Below are 22,685 nucleotides of genomic sequence, written 5' to 3' on the forward strand. Positions count from 1 at the left end.
TTTCAATAACATGGATAGAATTAATTTCCTATTGCTTGACACAGAAAAGAAGCTCAAATTAGAGACAATGGCCAAGATAAGTGTATGTATTGTAATAATATGTACGCGGCATCGCATATGTTACGTATCGCGCGTCTGATTGGTCGCGAGACATGAGATAATAGCTAGAGTCCCTAGAAGTAAGAGTCCGGCCGGTCGCGTCAGTCCATTGGTCGGTCGGTCGGCGATCGCTCGCCTGACGCAACGAGGCTAGACTGGCTAGGGCTAGAGACTCTAGAGAGTAGAGGCTAGCCTCCGTGGCCTTCCCGTCCAAGCTGTCAAGTGTAATGTAGGAGAACCGCGCTCCGACCTCCGACTCCTCGTCGTCCCGATCGTCGACGCGTTGCTGCACGAATGCGATCGCGCGTGGAACGACACGCGTGTGCATACTGTGTGCATTATGTGATATATTCGCGGTCTAGCAACGGTGGTGTACGCAAGCACAGCGGCCTCGAGGCCCTCGAGCCCTACGCTCCGCGCTTGTAAACATCAACGCCATAACCGCGCTCACCGTGGCGTACCAGCGGGTCTTCCGTTATGAATGCTTAGTAAGTATCTCCTCCGTTCTTTCCTCAGTCTCGCCCGAGTCCCGCCGTCGTCGTAATTCGAAACGTTTGGCTTCGCCAACGTGGCGACACGGCGACCGTAATTCTCGCTCCAAGATCCATCGGTTAACTATACTGAATCAATATGGTAGTTTGCATCTCTTCGTGTTTATTAATAGAATATCGCGCAAAATTGATTATCCAAGTTCTTCGTAAGCTTCCTAGGTCTGTCTTCCCGTTGCGTTAAAGAGGGACAGTCTACTCCCCTTTTTTTTCCCCTTCCAGTATGACTGATACATTATCTGCAGAGCTCGCAACCTTTCCTTTTCTCATCCTGTTGGTCAGAAAAGGAAATACATATATTTACATTAATAGATATGTTATTATCTCACACACAAAGTTGGTTATACAACTAGCCCATAAGTTTCCTAGATCCGTCTTCCTATCGCGTCGAAGAAGACTCGTCTAGCTTCTTTTTTCCTCTTCCTGTATGACCGATGAATTGTTTATGGAGTTTGTAAACTTTCCTCTTTCTCCATCCTGTTAATCGGAAAAAGGAAACACACGTATCTGCGTTATCAATAGGATTTGACGAATAACTAATGATCTAACATCAATAAAACCAGGCATCTATTGTTTTAACAATTGTACGGCTTATTTTTTATTAACAGTGGGAAAGTATGCTGTTTTTCGCTTGTTGAGGTCCTTTGCACGTAACACTTATACTAATCACCGTTTGCATTTAACGAGAAACTTATAAAACTTGTTTGTACCATGCATGCAGTAACAGAGATGCACCGGGCGTATCAGGGAATGCCTTTGATTGCTGGGTTCAAAAGTCTATGCATGACGATTCTGCCATCATAAAGATGCAATACCAATTCTGGGTGAGAAAGCAGGCCTTGTCCCAGAAATTGGGGAAGAAGGAGGACGAGTGTATAGTCGCGTCGGACGCTGAGCTGGACGCGAAGCTAGAATTGTTCCGCAGTATCCAAGATTCCTGTTCCTACTTACAAAGGGTTATTGATAAATATCAAGAAAGATTATGCAGTGCGTTCTAACATAATTTTTAATATAAAATCATTGCATCAATTACCATATATTTGTCGTAGTATTTGTTTCCCCGAGATGAATTTGACTATCAGGATATTGCGATAATGGGATAATTTAACTTGTTTAGATTTAGCCCAGGAGGAAAATGGAATGGGACGTTTCTTGAAAGATGCCGGGAAGCAGGACAAAACTCGCGCCGGCAAAATGATGTCGGCAGTTGGCAAATCCCTGTCTTACTCCGGTCAACAGAGGCTCGCATTGAGAGCACCCTTGGGCCGATTGTATCAGGAGGTGGAAACATTTAGGCAAAGAGCTATTGACGATACGTTACAAAATGTACAAGCGATGGAAAAAGCCCGTACGGAATACCGAGCTGCTCTGTCGTGGATGAAAAATATTTCCCATGATTTGGATCCAGATACGTCTAAACAACTGGAAAAATATAAAAAAGTTCAAGCACGTGTTAAGCAGTAGGTTCTATATTTTGGACATTCACTTAATGCAAAGTACAATGTACAATCTCACAATTTTGATCAGTATCTTTTTATTCAAATTATCATATTATGCTTGATCAGATAGTACACTTCCGTTTTCGTTCTTATAAATTTGTTCTAATTACATGTTTATAAAATATTGCAAGGGATTTATATCCTATGTATGTATATATTTGTTGTGCTTTAGGGGCAAAATAGTTTTTGACAATCTGGCCCTCGACTGTCTCCAGAAGGTTGATTTATTAGCGGCAGCAAGGTGTAACATGTTCAGTCATGCCTTAGTTTTATACCAAACCACACTCCTGAATTTCACGAAGAAATCTGCACAAGCGTATTCCACAATAGCCAACAGCTTCAAAGGCTATCAACGTTATGACTTCACGGTTGTGCGAGAACTGGCTGAAACCTCCAGTAAATTGGCGCAGGAAACTGGCGGTGACGACGATTTAGAGGACAAGGATAAGTGAGTTGCACAAAATGAGAATAAACCCTCTGTGTGTTTACATTTTCGTCATATCTATTTTTACAGATTACAATTTTTTGACATGGATTATCACGACGACGTTGAGGAAGCTCAAGAGGCTACCGCAAATTCGGGAAGCACATCGGAGAAAAATAAGAAAGATGAGAAGCTTTTGGACATAGAAAATGAGCCGAAGGATACATTGATACATTTGGAGACGACCGCAGATTCTTCGAGAAACGGAATCGTGCATAGTACCAAAGATACGGAGAATGATAAAAGTCTCGAGGAGTTCTTTGGAAATCTTATCCTGGAGAAAGACACGTCCAATAGTACCGAACAATCGGTTAATAAAACTGAAAAAAATAATCATACGGTATTCAATAGAAGCTCCGAGGGGCAGAAATCGGTAATGGATATATTCGGGGAGTGCAATCTCGATTTTAATTTGGCTGATTTGTCGCCCTTGTCATCGGAGACTCGACAACAGCAATCGTTAAATTTATTAACCTCCGAGAGCGCGGCGCTTTTCGATGAAATCCTGAACGACAAGCAACAACAATGCATGAGCAATGATTGGGAAGGCATATCACACGACACTTTTCTACCGCCAAGCATTTTGAAGCAGAGTCTAGGGGACGCAGCATTAGGTATGGGACAGAAGAGCACCACTAGTAACACAGACGATAAAGTAAGTATTCGCCAACTGTTGCATTCAATAGTAATAATGCGAATCTCGTACAATTAATATATCGCAATATTCTTTTCATAGAAAAAGAATAAGACTGGAAAGCAGAAAGGTAACTCGTGGTTGGATTTATTCGCAGAATTGGATCCATTGGCTAACAATCCAATGGAGAATCTTTCCGGTGATAGTAATGCTTCTGCTTAATTCATAATGCAATGGTATATGCCCTCTCACTTGATATTTTACTAACGATAAGAAAAACTGATCAAGTTATCGTTCGTTATCGATAAGTGATGCGGTGAGCGCATAATTCATATTTTCACTTCATACGTTTGTATCAGTAATTATCAGTATGTAAACTTTTAACATTCCACATTTATTTTTATCGTCATAAGAATTGCCATAAGAATCAAAACCGTTTGAATTATTACATAATTTTTCATATAAGCTAAAGACAGATACCAAAGATATAAAATGTAACGTTTATTAACCATCATGCGCTAGTTATATTTTCTTTCAAATATATATATATATATACACATTACAAGAGATCTTCAATATATAAATTTAATATGGAATTCTTTGTATTTCTGACGGATATATTTAAAGGTATGGAAGTATACCGCATAAGAGTGTATTTACTTTCTATTTATTTCAATTTCTTTTCATGATTTTACTTATCCCTTTAAATTTTGTTTATTGCATATGACAATCCACATCTGAAGCCTCTGCTTGTAAATCAATGTTGTACATAATATATATCAAACACTTCCTTTGACGTAAGCAAACGAATCACGTGTAATCCGCGTTACTTTCCTCTATTAAGTTAAATAAATACTACAGAGACAGATTACAGGCATAGGCTCAGAAATATCAGTTTGTTCGTCTTGTTTGTAACTTTCGATTATACATTGTCAACCGAGGTGATCACAGTATTAACAGCTAAACTCGTAATTTATTTCAAATATAAAAAAGACACTTGAAATCATAACCTAATCTTCATCGGCGAAACGTCCCAAGTTCAAGGTTCGTAGAATTGCGATAGGGCAGTCTTGACTCTGAAACGGAAACGACGAATGAGATCTCCGTTGTACAAAAAGTTTTGCGATACGACGTACGACAATAATTTAGCACGTAATGGTTCATCTTTCGTACTTCTCAAATAGCTGAGTGTCTTTCGTGTGACGTAATTGTTGCAAAATACGATGAATTCCTAATTCCCGCAGACGCGCTTGCCGCTGCGCGGCGCCGGGTTCCTCTCTCCAGACTAGGTTGCATACACAAAAAATAGCAGCGACTTGCAGTTTCACGTTGCTGTGCATCTAAATGAAATGTAGACACGTAAAACGTTGAGTCGTACAAACGATGGCCATTCAAAAGATATAACTATTAAATTAATAGATAGGATTCGCGAAAAAAATACAAAATACTTGATCGATTTAAGCACACACTTGGAGCTTATGGTAAAAGCTGTAATTTTTTTGGTGTCGTTGATAAAACAGCTGCTCCATAAGTACGAGCAACGCGACTTGTTTTTTTCACCGAATCTAAAACTCTTTTATTATCCTATCTATTAACAGAGTTAATTGTCTAGAAATATGCAATTAATGAAGTACTCGTAATAACTATACACTGTACGAACCATATAATCCATGAGTTTCTTAAGCACATCGTCATTAGCCATGATGTGATCTCTAGCTCGGTCGCCGTCGGCCACATTTGCTAAAATGCAAAGTGCTTGCTCTTTGACGTCCGCCGGGTGTTCAGGATCTTCCAGTACTAGAATGACCGCTTGCATAACATGCGTGGCGTGCTCGCCCATTATACGATCTATGTGAGCTTTAGTGGAAAGCAAATTTCGCAACAGGCCCAGCGTTTTCATCAGGACGCCTAACTCAGGATCGGCCAAGAGACGAAATATCTGATCTGTCCCCAAGCACGAGAGTATTTGCGACTTTACACGTTGCTCCGCTTGAAAGGCCACGTTCATTAGGGCCCAAATGCCGTTCAGTCGGAGTGCCGATTCGGGCCGTTTAGTGAGAGAACACAATAACTCTACTCCGCCGGACTCGAGAATTGGCTCTTTGCTCGGACTAAACTCCAACAGTAAATTACATAAAGTACTCGAGGCAACAGTTAATAAATCACCTTCACCTTCGCCTCTACCTATAGTACAATAATGACAATGTTAATAGTAACTCATATATAGTCGGCGATTGAATACTAATAATAACAGCTAATTACAAGCACTGATCTCTTTATTCTTGCTCATCTTTTTGAAAAATAATCTTACAATGCAGAGAGAAAAGAATAGGGATGTATTTCTGTCTACACGCATGAAAAAACAGTCGCCCTGTTTAAATTCACGTTTCATTGTTATATCTAAATATCTTTCTCGCGAAATGCTAATATGGCAAACGGAAATGTAAAAGGTTGCGAACTTTTCTTGATGCGTGTATTTTTAATTCAGCTACAGTTTATTCTTGTCTTAAATAGAATAAAGAAAGAATAACTCACATTGTACATCAATAACCCTCTTTTTGATATTGCATCTTTTTTTTTTCTTTCTTTTTGATTTAAGACGTTAATTCGAAATTTGAGGCTAAATATACGTATCTTGTATCTTACATGCAATATATATGCATGCAACATACATGTTCCTCAGTGTTTATTATAGCGTAACTCTGTAATGCTTATATCGTAAATGTATTATCATATTTTACCCTCCAACCCTTTGTCCGCTCCGTGTAACAACTGCATAAGCGGCCTCCATACTGCATGATCCTGAAACGTAGTGCGAAGCTGTTGCACGCTCCTCGAGAGGGAGTGCAAACATCTAACCGCGGCTAAACGAACACGTGATCCACCAGGATCCTGAAGACCAGAAACAACTTGTTCCATAAGACTTTCCGTTTCGATAATACGCTTTCGAATATCTTCGTCATTCGCTCCGAGAGATGCGAACGCTCTGAACGCAGCTTGTCGCATATCTTGCGTTAATGTTGCATCCTGGACCTGAGCAAGACAATATTACACACGATTTTTACTTAAGCACCATTGTACAATACAATCTAATGACTCTGATTATCTTTCTCTTCATCAATTCTACAAATTCAGTAGGTAAATTCTCAATGTATTTAAATGTAATTTCTGCTTACTTGCGGATGCGGTCTCAATAGCTCCGCCAGTGTCGGTATCAAATGATTGCTAATGGAAGCTAAACGCTGTAGATCTGTGTCGACCTCGGTCAGATACGCTAGTGTCTCGGCCGCGGCGACTCTCTCGCGCGGCGGTCGGTCTCGATGGCACAAGCGTACAAGGCAGGGTAACGCGCGATACACCACTCGTGGATCAGTGGACGGCAATGCACCGGCCCTGTGCATATACGCAATGCACCTCGCCGCTTCGAGCTGTATCAACGAACTTTTCTCGCGTCCCATTAATTGGCCTAGGGCGACTGGCACCAATCTACCGTGAACAGTATTACTCGTACTGGCTGAAGCGACCATAGCCGACACCATGTGATTCTGGTAACACATGTTCGCTAAGCAGGCTAGAGCGGGTAGTTGAACATCGGATAGGGGAGAATCCAGTTGCATCGCCAACGTTTCTACGGCTCCACCTTTGGACAGAGCGTTCTGCTCCTCCGTCGTCTGACAAGCAATTTGTGGATTAGTTCCTTCTTACGACACTTGTATATACCTCACTTAAATACTCCATAAGAGTTTCAGACCTCTCTTTACCTTACATGCTGTAGTTAAGATTGTCGCGACACAGACTTGACAGGTGACCGATCGACTCGCCAGGGACAACAACCGTGGTACTAACGCAGGATCCTGATAAATCGAGTGAACTGGAGCTGCCGCATGCTGGAACACCGTGCGCAGGCACCGCAAGCAGGCCTCGTGCAGCAGATCCAGCACTTTCATCTTGCCGTCCGCGACGATCTCGGGGGTCGGCGAGGAGAGCAAGACTTGAAGAAGCAATGGTACTACACCTAAGTCTATAAGCGCCAGTACGTGTTGATCCGTGCCCTTGGCTAGGGAACCCAACGTTACAGCCGATTCTAATCGTATACGATCGCCGATGGTACCGGACGTGTCTCCGAGCAGTTGCAAGAGCCGCGGCACCACACCCTGAGCTATGACCGAACCCTTTTGCCTGTTGCTGCCGATCACTGAGTTCTTGAGGCATCTGAGAGAGACCAGATTCGTGAAACAATTAATATAGTTCTCCTTTATCAGTCACAGAAATATAAATAGTAAACGTATAAATAGAGAAAATAAAAACGTTGAAAATTTTCAATCATACCGTAGAGGAGCGTTAATCCTTAAGGTTAAGGGCGATTTCTTTTTTTTTTTATCGAACTCACATAATCGCTTCCAGGCATTTCTGCGCGTCCGGGGAATATAGCTCGTCGATGTAACTCCTGGAACTCTCGATGTCCTGCAAGAAGATCGCGAGAGGATCGCGATGTAGCGTCGCGTTACAGGGAGCAACGGTGGGGCTCCCGCGGGGGATCCGTTGTCAAAAAAACGGGCCGTTTTACCGGGGGTCGCTCACGAATCCGATCGAACGTCGAACTCACCATGTACGGCTGCATCACCGACACCATCCTCGCTCGGCTGCGTTCTCACATAAATGTCCCGTAAAACGTTCCGCTCGGTCGAGCTTCCTGGCGCGACGACTGCCACGAGGAACCGTCAGCGACCGTCAGATACAGTTTGCGTGCTAACGCGAGACGTTCGCGATTCGGTCGTGCGCTGCGTTCTCGCTCGCGTTCTGAAAAATAAGCTCGACTCGCTGCCAATGGCGCCAACATCACGACGTGATACGTGATATCGGAGCTCGGAGCAAGTCCTTCCCGCCCCCCTAATTCCCTTTCCGCATATTAATTCTTTCTTTCGAATAAAACGAGTGTAGATCTTGAATGGTAATTTATAATTAAGAATCCAGTCTGCGGGTTATTTCCAACTAATTTACGAAACAAATTTTTTGAAATTTGTGAAGTAAATTGCAATTTTTTTTACTCTGTGCGAAAGTTACACTTGTATAAAGTAAAAAGTGCGCATTTTCGACCAAAAGATTACTGCACTTTTTCCGATGAGTTTTAGAACCCGCCGGTATTTTAAAAGTACGAATTAGCGTCCCATAGATTTACGCAGTTGACGATAGTTATGTCATTTAAATGCAGTATATGTGTGTACTGCACACATACACACACATCATTTAACATATAAATATAATATAAACGCATTTCGTAAAAAAAAGTATTTAATTTTAATCAGAATTCTAATTCTCGGAATTTCGATACAAATAATCATTTGTTAAAAAAATATCCTTTTAATTGCTTTGGCAATTTTTCGAGAATCTCACGCATATTCCAATTATTAATACTGATTACTAATGTCACCCACGTACATTTGTGTAACGTCTGAGTTTCCGCAAAGGATCCCGTCACCCATGTGTGTTAATTTATTTACTCGGGTTGAGAATGATCTTATTAAGTATTTAAAACATGAAGAAAAACTATATAAATTGTATTTGTAAAATATTTAAAGAAAATAAAGTATTAAAATAATACATTTTATTAAAAGCAGAATTCGTTTTTTAATAAATATTTTTCTACTTATATCCGTTTTGATCACAAAATCTATTATTTTGCGTTGTGAGCAGCAATTTTATTTATTCGATCTAAAATTATGTTATTAAATACATAATAATGCAAATAGTATTTAATTTTTATAATTCTTTTTTTTGTGTGATTTGAGTCTGCATATTTTATAAGCTGCCGCACACTTCTCGACTTTGGGTTTGGGTCTCCCAAAGCTCAGAGAAAAATCAGCTTGGCAGTCAGTCAAAGTGTTTAAAACAGTCTTCTGCCACAGTATGAATTTCTTTAGACACCTTTGTAATACATAACTTGACAATTGTAAAATCGAACAAAAGGTGGATAAAAAAAATATATACAATATACATATATATATACATAGTACATGCTCTACAAGAAATGTGACCTGAGACTCCTGAGAGTGGTTATACTGACATTTATATATATATATATATATATATATATGTCGGGTTCAAATTAAATTAAAATTCCAGGTTCAATTTTTTTTTATTAAAAAATATTATAAATAACAAGAAAGTTATAAGAATAGACTTGTTCGCGTTGCTTGAAATCCCCAAACATTTTTGCACTTGAAATGAGATAAAATATATTCGGCCGTTGGAGAGAGAGAAAGCGAAGATGCTGAGTGAAAAAAGTGCAAGCAACGCGAACAGACCCAATGTTACTTATTGTTGTTTTTTGTTATTTGTTATTTATAATATTCTTTAATAAAAAAAATTTGAACCCGGCATAATAGATCCCTCAAGCGATGATTCGCGTTTTTGCAATAACGACGCGCAATATTTGCGCTCCGGATTCATTAATAGCTGAAAAGTTGAATAAAAATAGACATAAATGTAAACGCGTGCACATTTTGCGCACACGGCACGTGTATATTTGTTGCGCTGATAAGACGATCGGGACTAATCGGGAATAATCGGGACGTTCAATTCAGGTTTGACGTTTGACGCTCAAGTATTTCGAAACTCGAGTGCCAATTGTGTCCCACGGATTTATTTATTTATTTTTTTTAATAATTTTGTACGATTCTGGGAACGACGGATGAACGGAAGATGGATTAAAACGTTTCTCTGATGAATTCAGTCGCGCATAAAGGGCGACGAGAGAGCTGACGAAGCTCCGTGAACGTACAGTGGATTCGTGCCGCATCATAACCAATGACGTGGATATAGGTTAACTTCCCGTTCACGCTGAAAAGCTGAAAACGTAATCGGTAGTCGCCAAGGTGTATCGGGGCACGTTTCCAGCGCCGAACAATTTGTAAATAATGTTCGAAATCACGGACACGCAGAGTGAGTGCGAGAATCATTCTCGTTTTACCGGCACCGGCGGATCCTTCAGGATCCTTCGTGCCAAGCCGGCGTGATTATATTTAGCTGCGGTCCACTTGACGCTACAAATGCTTTGAAGCGTTCTTCCTCTCCTTCTTTCTTTATTGAAAGAAAGGAGAAGAGGAATGCTTCGAAGCATTTGCAGCATCAAGTGGACCGCAGCCTTGATTGCGTACCGTTGGATTTTACTATAAGGGACGTTTTCCAGAAATCGGAGTGGGACTGGCGGGGTTTGGGATCTCCTTCCTGTTCCTCGGAGTGCTGTTACTCTTCGACAAGGGTCTACTCGCCATTGGAAATGTAAGAACACGCTCCTGTTCATTTATATTTACGTTGAATCTTATATCCGTGATTGACCTTTCGTGATTTACCCCCTTGCAGCTTTTGTTTATATCGGGACTCGCGTGTGTCATCGGACCATGGAGGACGTTAAACTTCTTCTTTCAAAGGCATAAGATGAAAGCCAGTGTCTCATTTCTAGGAGGTGTTTTTGTAGTACTTTTAGGTTGGCCCATTGTAGGAATGATCTTAGAAACTTATGGCTTTGTACTACTATTCAGGTAAGTTTTGTATACATTAGTTTAACCTTCGAACAGTGGACGCCTCGGTAACTGGATGCACGGTGAACTTGGATCAAGTGTAATCCTAATAAAGACAACATTGAAGCGTGGAAAAACAATGCAAGTGCATCGTTTCTACATATGAAACAAGATTGTCTCGAATGACTTGGCGTCCACTGGTGGGAGACTTATGCCCGGTTTCTTCACCGTCGGATAACTTTATCCTTAGGATAAACTCACTCTTCATCTCTTTCTAACCTAACTCTTAGAAAGAGATGAAGAGTGAATTTAACCTAAGGATAAAGTTATCCAACAGTGAAGAAACCGGGCATTAATGAACTTGTATGTCCTGCCAAAGATAATTTATCACGCATCTTTGTTTCAGTGGTTTTCTACCAGTAGCGATAAACTTCTTACGACGAGTACCCATATTGGGAACTGTACTGAACATGCCTGGCATCAGTCGAGTTTTGGATATAATAGCGGGTGACTCTAACCGAACGAGGGTATGATATGACTATACAGTATATCAGAAACATCCGCATCCTCTTGCTTGGAAACCTGTATATAAAGCGGTCAAATGTCATGTTTCACATACTTTTTCTGTCATTCCTGTTTGAGAGTGCCGGCGGTCAAATTTCTGTACAAAAATGTAAGAATAATTTACTTCTTATGTCAGTGTAAGAAAAATACCGGTAAGAACCTAGTATAATCAATTTGTATGTTTCCAATTTATATACACATGACATATGTATACTGATTATGTCAAGGGTTACATTTGGTTACAGAAAACATTCCGAAGTCTTCTGTAAGAAGATAATTTTCAAATTCTTTATCAAAGTATTAATCATTAAATCATTATCGGTTAATAAATAATGACTAAAAATGTACTCTTCTCCTGATCAAGTAATGAATGTTTTGGGATAACATAATAAATGAACATGTTTAATGTGTATTTTTTTTTATCAATATGTCTCACATATCAACATCAAGATGAAGAATGTACCGAATTTGTATAAACTTCTAAAATTTTCGAATATCAGTGATCGTAATTAGAAATGTTAATTTAGAAATATATCAGATATTGATATTGAGCATTTTATCATATTAACTGAAAGATATTAAATATGAAAAAATATTTTATATTTAAAATCTGAAATTGTTAAATTCTGTAAATTTTTATTTATTTTATAATCAAATTTTTAAAATAAACTCGAAATTGATTACACTAAAGGTAGCTCTGAACAAATATTTTTTATCGTTTTAGGGAAGAAAATAAATGTCCGAATGTATGAAATTTTATATCGTTTTTATTGATTTGCTGCTTTCCCTGCATGCATCCTAACATGAACAGATTAGATGCATACATTCTGAGTAACGCTTTTCATCTTACATGGTCGTCTGGAGTGCGAAATTAAATTATCGTCCATCAAAAATCGACGGACTGGCTGATACCATTAAAATGATTGTTTATTAATTACGAATTAATTATGAATTATCTACAACGGGCCGAGAATAAGGGCGGGGGGCGGCCCAGGCTACGCGCCCCGTCATCGCCGTGATGACATTTTCGTCGCGCGTCCTCCTCTCTCGATGGTTTCGCGTGCGCTGACTCGGTTCTCTAGGCAATTTATTACTTTCAAGTACTTTGATATTCCGACCGGTCCTACTTACTCAGCGTGGCGTGTATGGAACGTTATCCAGGTAACAGGTGTTCGCGGTACCTACGCGATTGTGCTGGCCTCCTCAAACGTTTTTACAATGGAATACGAAAATACGTAATGTCAACCGCTGCGAGAAAATACTGAATCCGGCAATAAGTTAAGCAGATTCTCTTCTATGCTTGTATCCTTTTTTTTATGTTTACAATTTTTGCCGAGTTTCATGCACTTTACGAGCTGCTACATCGAAACGTCCTCAGCCTGAATTACTTGTTAATATCGCCGACAGCAAGTCACTTCTGTCCGTCGGTCTGTGGGAATCGCTATATCAAATCGGATGGATAATGAATGACGATGTCAGTGATCGTGAAAGTAATGAGACGAGGATCGTTTTAACGCTTTAAAGAAGGTTCTTGATTTCATCGTACAACACGAGTACGAGCGCACCACCGGTACCACGGAGAACATTAGAGAACGCGCCCTTGAAGAAGGCATTACCACCTTCCGTCTTGTAAATAGTAGCCCAGCAATGAAGAGTGTTTTTGTACAGCATATCAGTCTTGGCACGGCCGGACTGCATCATCATACGCCTACGTACTGTATCGAAGGGATAGGACACAATACCCGCGACAGTGGTTACGACCTGCAACAGATTCGGATGATTAAGCGAAATGCAATTACAATGAGATCGCACTAACTTGGACGGCAGAAATAAACCAAATCTTGTTCTCACCTGGGCGATACCCCATGAGACGAGGAATGGAGTATTTTTGGGGTCTGGCAGCATACCACGGGCAGTGTCGTAGAAACCGAAGTAAGACGCACGATAAATGATGATACCCTGCACCGATACGCCGAATCCGCGGTAAAGACCGATGAGACCGTCAGATTTGAAGATTTTCGTCAAGCAATTACCTAAGCCTGAGAACTCACGCTCAGCGCCTGCTTTGCCTACATCGGCAGCCAACCTAACGGAATAAAGAAAAGATGTAACAATGCAATGATATGTTTACAATTTTAATCATTTGAGTATTTACAGAATTATTTATTTCTGCGAAATGTATTTAATAATAAATATATATATTTAATAAAAAATTAATATGACATTGATAAGATTTTTATGACGTCTACTCACATAAATATATTCATTATTTCTCACTACGATCCAAGATTTAAATTTGGAATACATAAAGTTAGAAGAGTCAGATTGAAGTTAATTAAATTGTATTACTAATTGTTTTGTTAATTGAATGGCGATTACTATTATTAGCACATAGATGAAATAATACTTATTATATTAGCGTATGGACAGAATAATTTCTATTATTAACATGTGGATGAAGGAAACTATTGTAATTTACCTGGTTCTGGCAAAGTCGAGTGGGTAGACGAAGCACAGAGACGTGGCTCCGGCAGCACCACCAGATGCGAGATTTCCAAGGAAATAACGCATAAACTGAGTGTTCTTGTCAACGCCACCGAGGAAAACCTGCTTGTACTTGTCCTTGAAGGCGAAGTTCAAGGCTTGCGTTGGGAAGTATCTGATAACGTTGGCGAAGTTACCGCGCCAGTAACTGAGGAATCCTTGTTCACGTGGGATACGAACGAAACAATCGATCATACCTGAAAGGTAATACAGAATGCAAATGTATAATAAAACACGAAGGCACGAACAATGCTCGTTGTATCTTATTTTAATAATTTTTCATACATTAACGTTTCAATAAGCAAATTAGAAATATAGAGACACATAAATGTTTAGCTATACCAAACTAAAGAACTGTAGAACTATGTTTTATGTACTTTAAAAACATATAATTAACACGTAATGTTTACATATATATGGGCCGGTTTCACCAACGTCGATTAACTGTAATCTTCGATTAAACTCACTCTTCGTCTCTTTCTAATGTCCATTTCTACCAATGTAGACTAACTTTAATCTCGTTTTAACTTGCTTTCTATCTTTTTTAACACTTGAAACTAGAAAAGATGACAGATAAGTTAACTGGAGATTAAAATTAACCTGCATTGATAGAAATGGACATGAGGGGGACAGTTAGAAAGTGGGACAGACGAAGAGTGAGTGATTCAATCGAAGGTTACAGTTAATCGACATTAGTGAGACCGGCCCTATGATGTCTAGTTACAAAACTAAGGCTGGCAGCGATTATTCGAACGCAGCCTAAAGAATCGTAGAACATATTTTATATACTTTCTACATATAATTAACATTAAAAGTCTCAGACTGATAAAAGATTACATCCGGTGAAATTCTTGTTACTGATAAAACCTGAGATAATCCGCAAATCATAATATAAAAACAAAGAAACGACGATAGCCGTTCCGAACGTTCTGGAACGTTCTATATGACTGTCGAGTGGCGTTAATGAATGAATTTAAGTGGAAAATTGTCTCGCTAATAGTACATTATCTAATACTATCGCCGTACATCTAACAGTTATCAATTCCTTTGGCAAACTTTATCCTCCAGTCTAATCGATCTTCGCGATCCGACAATGCAGGTGTTGCGCGTGACAATTTGAAGCCGTCTCGCGGCGATAAGCCGCGAGATATCTCCCGTTATCGTCGCGAGCAACGTGACTCGACAATCGGAACGAGACGATCGTCGAATTCCAGGAGTGTCGCGCGGGCAATGACATTTTTTTTTCCTCTCCCGAAGCGCCGAACGAACGGGAGGAAGGAGATCGAGACCCCGATAGCGCGGTCTTCGCGTCTACGGCAATGAATCAGCGCGGAGGCGCTGAATGGGCACGCGGCGGAGGGGAATTCGTGACGCGTGGAAGTATAGAGAAGGCAGAAAGAGAGAGAGAGAGGAATTCGGTCTCGTGGCCGGACGAAAGGGCGGCCATGTTGGACCGCATCGTCATCGATCGGGGTCTCGGGCAGAGAGCGTGGAGAGGAAGCCACGCGCTGCCATCTGGCTCGGGAGGAAAAACGGGTGGCCGCCGTTCCAACGAAATATCGATCTCGTCGCGCGCGCGCGCGGGGGGGAGGTCGGGAGTCGCCGTCGCCGCCGTAGAAGGCCTTTCCGTCGCGCGTGCGAGATCGGCCGCGCGGAGTTATGTAAGCCGCGCCGAAACTCGCGGGCCGACCTTCGTTACATAAACGCAGCGCGAAATTCGTCGTTCGCCAGCGACGAGCGAGCGCGCCAGCGTGCGTGCGCGCGCGCGCACGCACGCTCGCGTGGCCGCGTTTCCGCGCGCGGGGCACGCGCGACGTCGGTGCGCGGCACCGACGGGCCACGCATTACATAACGGCCATGTCTCTTTTTTTTTCTATCTTTCTTTCTTTGTCTCTCCTCCTCGCGGATCGCGGCACGCGGTCTGGTCCGCGATCGAAGCGGCGGCACGGTGCGCCGCGTTCGCGCACCCCGCGAGGAACAATGGCACGTTCGATGGCTACTTTGGCTATACTGTCACATGTTCCGCGGGCTCCGCCGTGCACTTTAACGGCGAACCGAGGATCCCCGTTTCCCTTTGCCGCGACACCGGCGGCCACCCGCACGCGCGATCCTCTCGAGATCTCGGCGTCCCGGGGAAGATCCGAGGGCGCTCGGGAACTCGGGGGAAGAACCACGCTCCACTTACCCTTGTATTGCTTATCCGCGGCGATCTGCTTGGAGATGTGCTGTACCTGCAGCAATAACTTGACGCGCTCGATGGGCGCGACGGTGGTCTTGGAGATGGCCGCGGCCACGCCGCCGGCTATGAAATCCTTGGCGAACGCCACGGGATCCGCGAGTCCAGACATCGTGAACGAGTTGGTTGTGGGTGCGCGTGTGTATGTACGGGTGAGACGACACGGGTAAAACGTAAAGGAGAAAGAGTGTGAGAGAGAGAGAGGAGAGAGACTCCCGATGTTCCTGAGTGTCTCGGACGCGCGCCGGACGACGAATGGCCGAGCGAGCGTGCGCTCGCCGCCTCCTGCGACTAAGAATAGCCGCGCAGGTCACGTGTGCCGCTTCGCGCAGCTCTCGGACGTCGCTGCGCCGTCGGCGCCGCCGCCACCGCCGACGGCGGCGTCGTCGCCGATCGTCCGCCACGGGAATCGTGACAGACGTGTGACACACGTGGCCGTGACACCTCGAATCGAAGCCGCGCTTTCGCCCCCGGTATTCGTGACCCTTCACCCTCGCCGATCGGTCGATCTTTTCTTTCTTTTTCCGACGGCGTTGCCGCGGTCATCTCGCGCGATCGCGTCCGGTCCACCTTCCCGCGTTTGAAAACCACCGAGTTTCGCGCCGCGGCGACGTCGCGTCCGGTCGCGACCGGCCTATCGCTCCCCGCGATCGCGCGTTCGAAATTATGAAACGCGAACGGCGGGAACGGCAGGTTCCATTAGACAGGCGCGGGGGAAAGAAAGACGGCCGCGAGCTTTCGATTGTTTTTCGTTTTCGATGGAGATCCGCGCGAGTTTATCTCCGTAGAAGGGAATGAAGGGTATTTTCGCATTGCGTAACGAGGAATTCCATAGATGTTGATCTATGGCCAATATTCATAATCCGTTCTTATTTCTAAGACTGTCTTAAGTGCAATCTTTATTTTAGGGCCGGTTCTACAATCAGTAGTATGTCAAAGTCGGATGTCGGAATGTAACCCGATGGTTCAATAAGGAAAATTCGTTTTCGAAAAAGAAATTCTCTCATTAGACCATCGGCTGCGTTCCGACATACGACATACTATTGACATACTATTGATTGTTGTAGAACCGGTCTTAACTAATTACAGAGCCGTATTAACATATTTTAAGACATTATTTTTTAAGATGGTTTTAAAATGAAAACGGGCTATGCGAATATGTCAATCAAATAAGAATAACGGTATTCATAGTCGGATCTTATATTTAAAATCGTTTTAAGTTTATCTTTAGAATCAATGAAATAATCTGCATAGTATCTGAAGATGAACTTAAAACAATTTTAAATAAGTATAAGCTTCGACTATGAGTATTGTTCTAGTATCCATTTTTACCAGCGCAGATTAAGTTTAATCTTTTTTCGAATTTTAAGAAATTTGAAAAAGATAAAAAGTAAGTTGAACCGAGATTAAAGTTAATCCACATTGGTAAATAAGACGGTTAAAAATTATCGCAGGTTGCGTTGTAGTATTGCAGAATTATTAAAGCAAGAAGTTCAACGGAATCCTATTCAATTTGAAGCACAATATAGACCGTAAAATTCATTAGATTATTATGAAAGACAGTTACATTATCATAATGATTGAAACTTTATTCGGATGCCGTATTAGATGAGCCACAGATCAATTAAATCTCTAATAACTAAATCTCGTTAGCCATTTCATTTAATGTGAGGCTCCAAAAGAGCGCGTGAGATCTAGAATTCTTATCATATCTCATCGCCGATTTATAAGTCGCGGCTGATCGCAGGCACGTGACCCGCATGAAGTTGCGCGAGATTCCTTCGCCCGTCGCCCTGCGAGGATCCTCGGCTGCGTTCACGGCGATCGCGCGATTTCGCCGCGAAGCGGAGCGCGGAGCGGAGCGTCAGAGCTTGCGCTTTGCCCCCTTCGTCAAGAGCGAGAATCGCAAGGTCAATTCTCCCCCGAGGAAGGAGGTCAACGGGGCGCATCGCTTGCGTAACCCTGGCTTACGGCCCGCTTTACGGCCGCGTTGCGGAGGATCCGCGCCAGATCCGAGTTCAATGAAGTAACGTCAAAAGCGGAGTGTATTTATACATCTGCGAGAGAGAGAAGGAGACAGAAAGACAAAGAGAACAAGACGAGCATACGCGTCACGCGCGCGAGCGCGCGCGCGCGCGCGGAATAGCGGTGCTAAAATCAGCTGTCCCTCATCCACAAGCGCTCGCCCACACACAAACACACACTTGTGTGTCGATACCGGTTCCCAGCATTAATCATACGTATGCGTGCTGCAGGTGTGCATGCATACGCGCGCGCGCGCGCGCGCATGCCACCGACAGCGATCGATCTTCCCGCAGCGTGTGTACGTTGAGGAGTCACGATGAGCACGTCTACTTTGACCTTTCGACTTGAGCTTGGATCCGATTCTCGAACGTGGCACCTTCGGTTTATACTTGACATTGTCCTCGCGGGGAGAATTTAGAAGACGCGCGAGACACGCGACGCCGACAGAGGAAAAAAAAATACTTGGAGAGCGGATATATACCCCGTCCCTGCGAACGAATAAATGAATTTATTTAGCCGAATTTAGTCCCCCGATTGTTGATCAGGAGAAATCGTATAGGGAAATCAGGAGAAATCACTTAATTGTTGCGACTCATTTAATAATTAACGTCGAGTTTCCCGGAATGGAAAAAGGCATGCAATTATTTAAAATAAAAGTCGGTCTGATATGAGAAGCTGACGGTAAAGCAACGTCTCTTCCGCGTTCATGTTGGCTTATCTGCCTATTGTCTGGCACTCGTTAGAGCGTTATTTGTGTTCCTTTTGATATCCAATCGTGGTCTGACGCGTATGTCCTTTCCCGTGCACTTTCAGCTTAGCGTCAAACAGCTCATATCCATTTTAGAGGATGAGCACCACGTTCCGATGACGAAGAACAGAATGACAGCATGCCCATGCGATTGCTAAGCGAACATAACTATACATATATAAGTTTGTTCTCCGCTGTAAACTTTAATTTATTCTGAAACGCAGTCGATGATCAGTAACAGTATCGTCAGTATCCAATTAAAATCGGAAGACTCAGATGGAGTTATATTATACGGCGCGAGACCGAAATCACACGGGAAATGATAAAGAGTAAGATAAGAATTACGATATTGGAGAAGAAAATTCCTAGAACATTCGAGATTCGAGCCTTTGTCACACGTTTTAAACTATACTATTTAATAGCCTCGATGAATCTACTTTGTTAATTGTAAGAGTCTACTTTTTTTTACTGTTGCGAATAGTCTACTTTTACGTAAGAATCTGACAAGTAGAATGACATGTATTTGTTTTGACGTGTCTCTACGAGACCGAGACGGAACCAGACTAACACGTTCTATCGAAAAATATTCCAGATATGGAGAACCCAACGCCCATCCGGGAAGTACTATCGGTATCTTTGGAGTAAAGGAGGAAAGCTGCGGTGCAATCAGGAATTCCCAGGAACGTCTCGAGACGCGCTTCCCGTTGCGATAGCACGCGATTAGGATCTGCGATCAGATAAGACGAGGAAGTCGCGTGATAAGGAGGATTTTGACGAATCATTCGCCGATATAGGTATACCGAATATAACTCGCAAGACAGGAATGCGGACGACGTGTGTGTAACGCTGCCGTTATCTCTAATAACTCAGGGAACGGGACCCGGGGACACGGTGGCTCGAATATCGCATATTAGATTAAGTGGCGACCTTGTAGTTAAGCCGCCACCTCTGTGCGACTGCGTAACCGCCGCTTTAAACGACTTTCCGATGAAGCTTTTCGACGTGAGAGATGATGAGAAGCTCTCGCGGCGGCTCGTCTCCTCCTGCCGTCGATCGCGATCGCAAGCACGCGAACACAAAGCCTCGAGCGACACTTGGACAGCACGTGATGCAATGAGAGACGAGGAAAAAAAAAGGAGGAGAGAAAAACGCGAACGTCGTCATCGTGAACTGCGACACGAACGTAATCGGGGGCGACCGTTGCCTCTCTTGAAACATATATCCGCGAACGTATGTACATACGTTGCGATATTTCGTGTGATTTATCGCCGTCGCCGTCCCTCAAAACGGCTCGTATCTTTATTACGTAAGTCACGGGGATCGCAAATCAAATTGAAATTAGCCCAGTAAATACCAAGTAAACTTACATGCAAAGTTACAATTTTCCACTCAACAATGTAAATGCACAGCTGACATTGTTGAGTAGGAAATTGTAACTTGCATATAAGTTTACTTGATGGTGTTTACTGGGAACTTGATGGCTAAAGCTAAAACGAACAAATCTGTTAGGTCTTAATTAATTAATTATTATTTTACCGCGGTTATTAGGAGATTTATATTTTGACAAATTACGACCGTCTTTATTGTGCGCAATTGTTAAGATACGGATATTACGATCACGGCGGATTTGAGAGATCGGATTTGTATAAAGATTGATTCACGGATTGTCGTGGCGCATAGACCGGTCGGTTACGATCGACTTTGTTGGCTGTCCCTGATAAATCGGAATGTATATCTACACGATATCTAAATAGAATTAATACACAAATGCAACGGTCCTTTTATGTAATGTTAGAATATTTCGTACACCGATTACGGACACGGAGAGGACTTTACGACGAGCCTTCTGTTCACCGTGTGGCACGTGCGGATATTTACTCATTTCTCGTATGTGCAGTAAGATGCAACTAACAGAGAAATCGCATCCCGAGGAAACAGCGCTCTTCGGGCTTATCCGTGTGCATCCAATATAAAAATAAATCCGTGCAGAAATAAGCGTGACGTGCCAGGCGTTTGGTACCGTTTTTAGTGGCGGACTCTTACCGGATTTATCATACTTGCAGCAGAGTATTATTTATTACAATAGAATAAATTTTACGAGCGACTGTAAAAGTAATTGCTATATATCTTTCGTAGGTATATACACGTGAGAGATCTACGCAGGAACGTATATCTTTAGGAAGACGACTTTCAGGTGCTATATCGCAATTTAAATACTCATGACAAATGCTATTAATTTTTATAATTGCATTAATTTTAATGCCAAGAATTTTCGCAGGGTAAAAGAGTACGTCGCTCATATTTCAAACAACTCCGTCAATTATCTAATCTAGCGGCATATAGTCGTCTGCTTCCCCGACTATTCAAATCGTCGAGGCGCGAGAAGCTCCGTTGGTACAAAGCGTTCGACGGCGTTTAGAAACGTGCGAGGTGGACTCAACGCTATCTAGTGGTAGCGCGCTAATAGACGAGCGGTCAGCGAACGAGGAGATAAGGAAAAAAAGAGAGAGAGAGTGAGTGAGAGAGAAGGAGACCGTCGTCCGTCAGACCGTGTAAACTCCGTGGGAGGACGAGAGGAGTGGAATTGATACGAAGGAGAGATACGCGCCGGGATCGAAGCGGAATATCCAGGAATATCCGAGCGATGCGCTGACCCGTGTCCTTCACGACGGATCTCCGTCTTCGTCGTGGTCGGCGAGATCGGCGCGAGACGTCCGGTGACGTTCGTTCGACCAAGTGAGTGAGCATCCCTCCTCGATCTTCGCGATCGCTCGATGTGTGCCGTCGACACCCGGGTACCGACGGCTCCGTGTCTTCATCGCTGGCGCATTAATTGGATCGGTCGACCCGCGTAATTATCCTAGATACAGTTTACGCGGCGCGTTGCCTCTCCGATCTAACACTCGCATCCGAACGTCACGTTACACGGTCTACAAACCGCTACTCCAATTAGGGATTTCCACCGTTCAGTTTATTTGATTAACTAAGCCGACTAAGCCCGCACACGTACGCGCACGTACACGGTTATCCGTTAGATAAGACAAGTTCTGTTTACGTGGAAAATATTGGCAATTCAATGACGAGAATAGCACGAAATTGGTCTCTTTTTGTTCTATTTTTAGGGAATTAAAGGGAATAGATGGACTGATTTCCGTGCAGTATTTTGTAATGTCAATATTCTCTGCTTTGTGACATCAAATTCTCATGACGATGTTCATAAGTGGTTTAATTGTTGTAGATGTAATTGTACCATAATGGTATCCAGCATCTAAATGCTGCTAAAGGAGGAAGCAAGAGTTAGCAACATGACTGAAGGTTGGTTGTTTGAATTCTATGCAACCATAAATTTAGGAACTAATGAGTTTGCATTTCTGTCGCAGGTGCAGAGACTCAGCCAAATGCGGGAAATGAGCCCCAGGCGGGTGAGTGGTTGTTTCATTGATAATCTATATGCACGTATATGTTTCTTAGTATGTAACTGTATAAAGTTAAATGTCAAGATATAATTGAGTTAGTATCCGTTAGAAGCGTCTGTTATAATACAGAATAAGGCTTCATTTCTTAGTTTCTTTTATTATGTGTCTTATTATTCAATTAAAAACAGATTTTTTAATCATTTAATAAATGTTGACATATAATATATATTATAATTCAATAAAATATTTAACAGCTTAATAAAACTTATATTGATTGATATTGACAGAAGGAATTAAGAACATTTTGTGTATTCTTTACATATAATATGTCAAAGTAGTTCAAATGTATATAAAAATGTTTTACATTT

General features: G+C 42.4%; 5 protein-coding genes across 15 annotated transcripts in view; 3 read left to right on the forward strand and 2 right to left on the reverse strand.

Moving 5' to 3' along the window:
* Positions 1–279: 279 nt before the first annotated feature.
* On the forward strand, positions 280–3,778 carry Ica69 (islet cell autoantigen 1-like protein). Of its 3 annotated transcripts, none has more exons than XM_071777811.1 (6): positions 280–587; positions 1,369–1,634; positions 1,765–2,107; positions 2,319–2,594; positions 2,661–3,285; positions 3,367–3,778. In XM_071777811.1, exons 1-6 carry the CDS (start codon positions 577–579, stop codon positions 3,484–3,486), a joined length of 1,641 nt encoding a protein of 546 aa, XP_071633912.1. In that variant the 5' UTR covers positions 280–576; the 3' UTR covers positions 3,487–3,778. The 3 variants fall into 3 exon arrangements, with proteins under 3 accessions (XP_071633912.1, XP_071633911.1, XP_071633913.1); XM_071777810.1 differs by having other exon boundaries at positions 281–591; XM_071777812.1 differs by lacking the exon at positions 1,369–1,634 and having other exon boundaries at positions 281–587.
* Positions 3,779–3,915: 137 nt separating this feature from the next.
* On the reverse strand, positions 3,916–8,098 carry LOC139812738 (armadillo repeat-containing protein 8). Its single transcript, XM_071777807.1, has 8 exons — positions 7,871–8,098; positions 7,655–7,728; positions 7,026–7,476; positions 6,441–6,935; positions 6,006–6,297; positions 4,925–5,448; positions 4,438–4,604; positions 3,916–4,340 (listed from the first exon to the last, which is right to left on the reverse strand). The coding sequence occupies exons 1-8, from the start codon at positions 7,895–7,897 to the stop codon at positions 4,304–4,306; spliced, it is 2,067 nt and encodes a 688-aa protein (XP_071633908.1). The 5' UTR covers positions 7,898–8,098; the 3' UTR covers positions 3,916–4,303.
* A 1,570-nt stretch (positions 8,099–9,668) lies between these two features.
* On the forward strand, positions 9,669–11,758 carry LOC139813779 (vesicle transport protein GOT1B). Its single transcript, XM_071779495.1, has 4 exons — positions 9,669–10,206; positions 10,454–10,545; positions 10,627–10,805; positions 11,191–11,758. The coding sequence occupies exons 1-4, from the start codon at positions 10,182–10,184 to the stop codon at positions 11,315–11,317; spliced, it is 423 nt and encodes a 140-aa protein (XP_071635596.1). The 5' UTR covers positions 9,669–10,181; the 3' UTR covers positions 11,318–11,758.
* A 339-nt stretch (positions 11,759–12,097) lies between these two features.
* Positions 12,098–16,393, reverse strand: Ant (ADP/ATP translocase). The gene is made up of 4 exons (XM_071779494.1): positions 16,078–16,393; positions 13,828–14,089; positions 13,200–13,434; positions 12,098–13,109 (listed from the first exon to the last, which is right to left on the reverse strand). The coding sequence occupies exons 1-4, from the start codon at positions 16,238–16,240 to the stop codon at positions 12,867–12,869; spliced, it is 903 nt and encodes a 300-aa protein (XP_071635595.1). The 5' UTR covers positions 16,241–16,393; the 3' UTR covers positions 12,098–12,866.
* Positions 16,394–19,024: 2,631 nt separating this feature from the next.
* Positions 19,025–22,685, forward strand: part of Fry (Protein furry) — a 33,063-nt gene continuing 29,402 nt past the window's right edge. For 5 of the 9 annotated variants that reach the window (XM_071779485.1, XM_071779486.1, XM_071779487.1 and 2 more), the window contains exons 1-3: positions 21,418–21,637; positions 22,140–22,216; positions 22,282–22,323. In XM_071779485.1, the coding sequence (XP_071635586.1) occupies positions 22,174–22,216; positions 22,282–22,323 (85 nt within the window). In that variant the 5' untranslated portion in view covers positions 21,418–21,637; positions 22,140–22,173. Of the gene's footprint in view, positions 19,696–21,037; positions 21,096–21,179; positions 21,638–22,139; positions 22,217–22,281; positions 22,324–22,685 lie in introns of those variants that run through there. The other 4 variants (XM_071779482.1, XM_071779484.1, XM_071779488.1 and 1 more) reach the window with 2 other exon arrangements.

This window comes from Temnothorax longispinosus, chromosome 5 (assembly GCF_030848805.1).
Source record: "Temnothorax longispinosus isolate EJ_2023e chromosome 5, Tlon_JGU_v1, whole genome shotgun sequence".
In the NCBI taxonomy this organism is placed as follows: domain Eukaryota; kingdom Metazoa; phylum Arthropoda; class Insecta; order Hymenoptera; family Formicidae; genus Temnothorax; species Temnothorax longispinosus.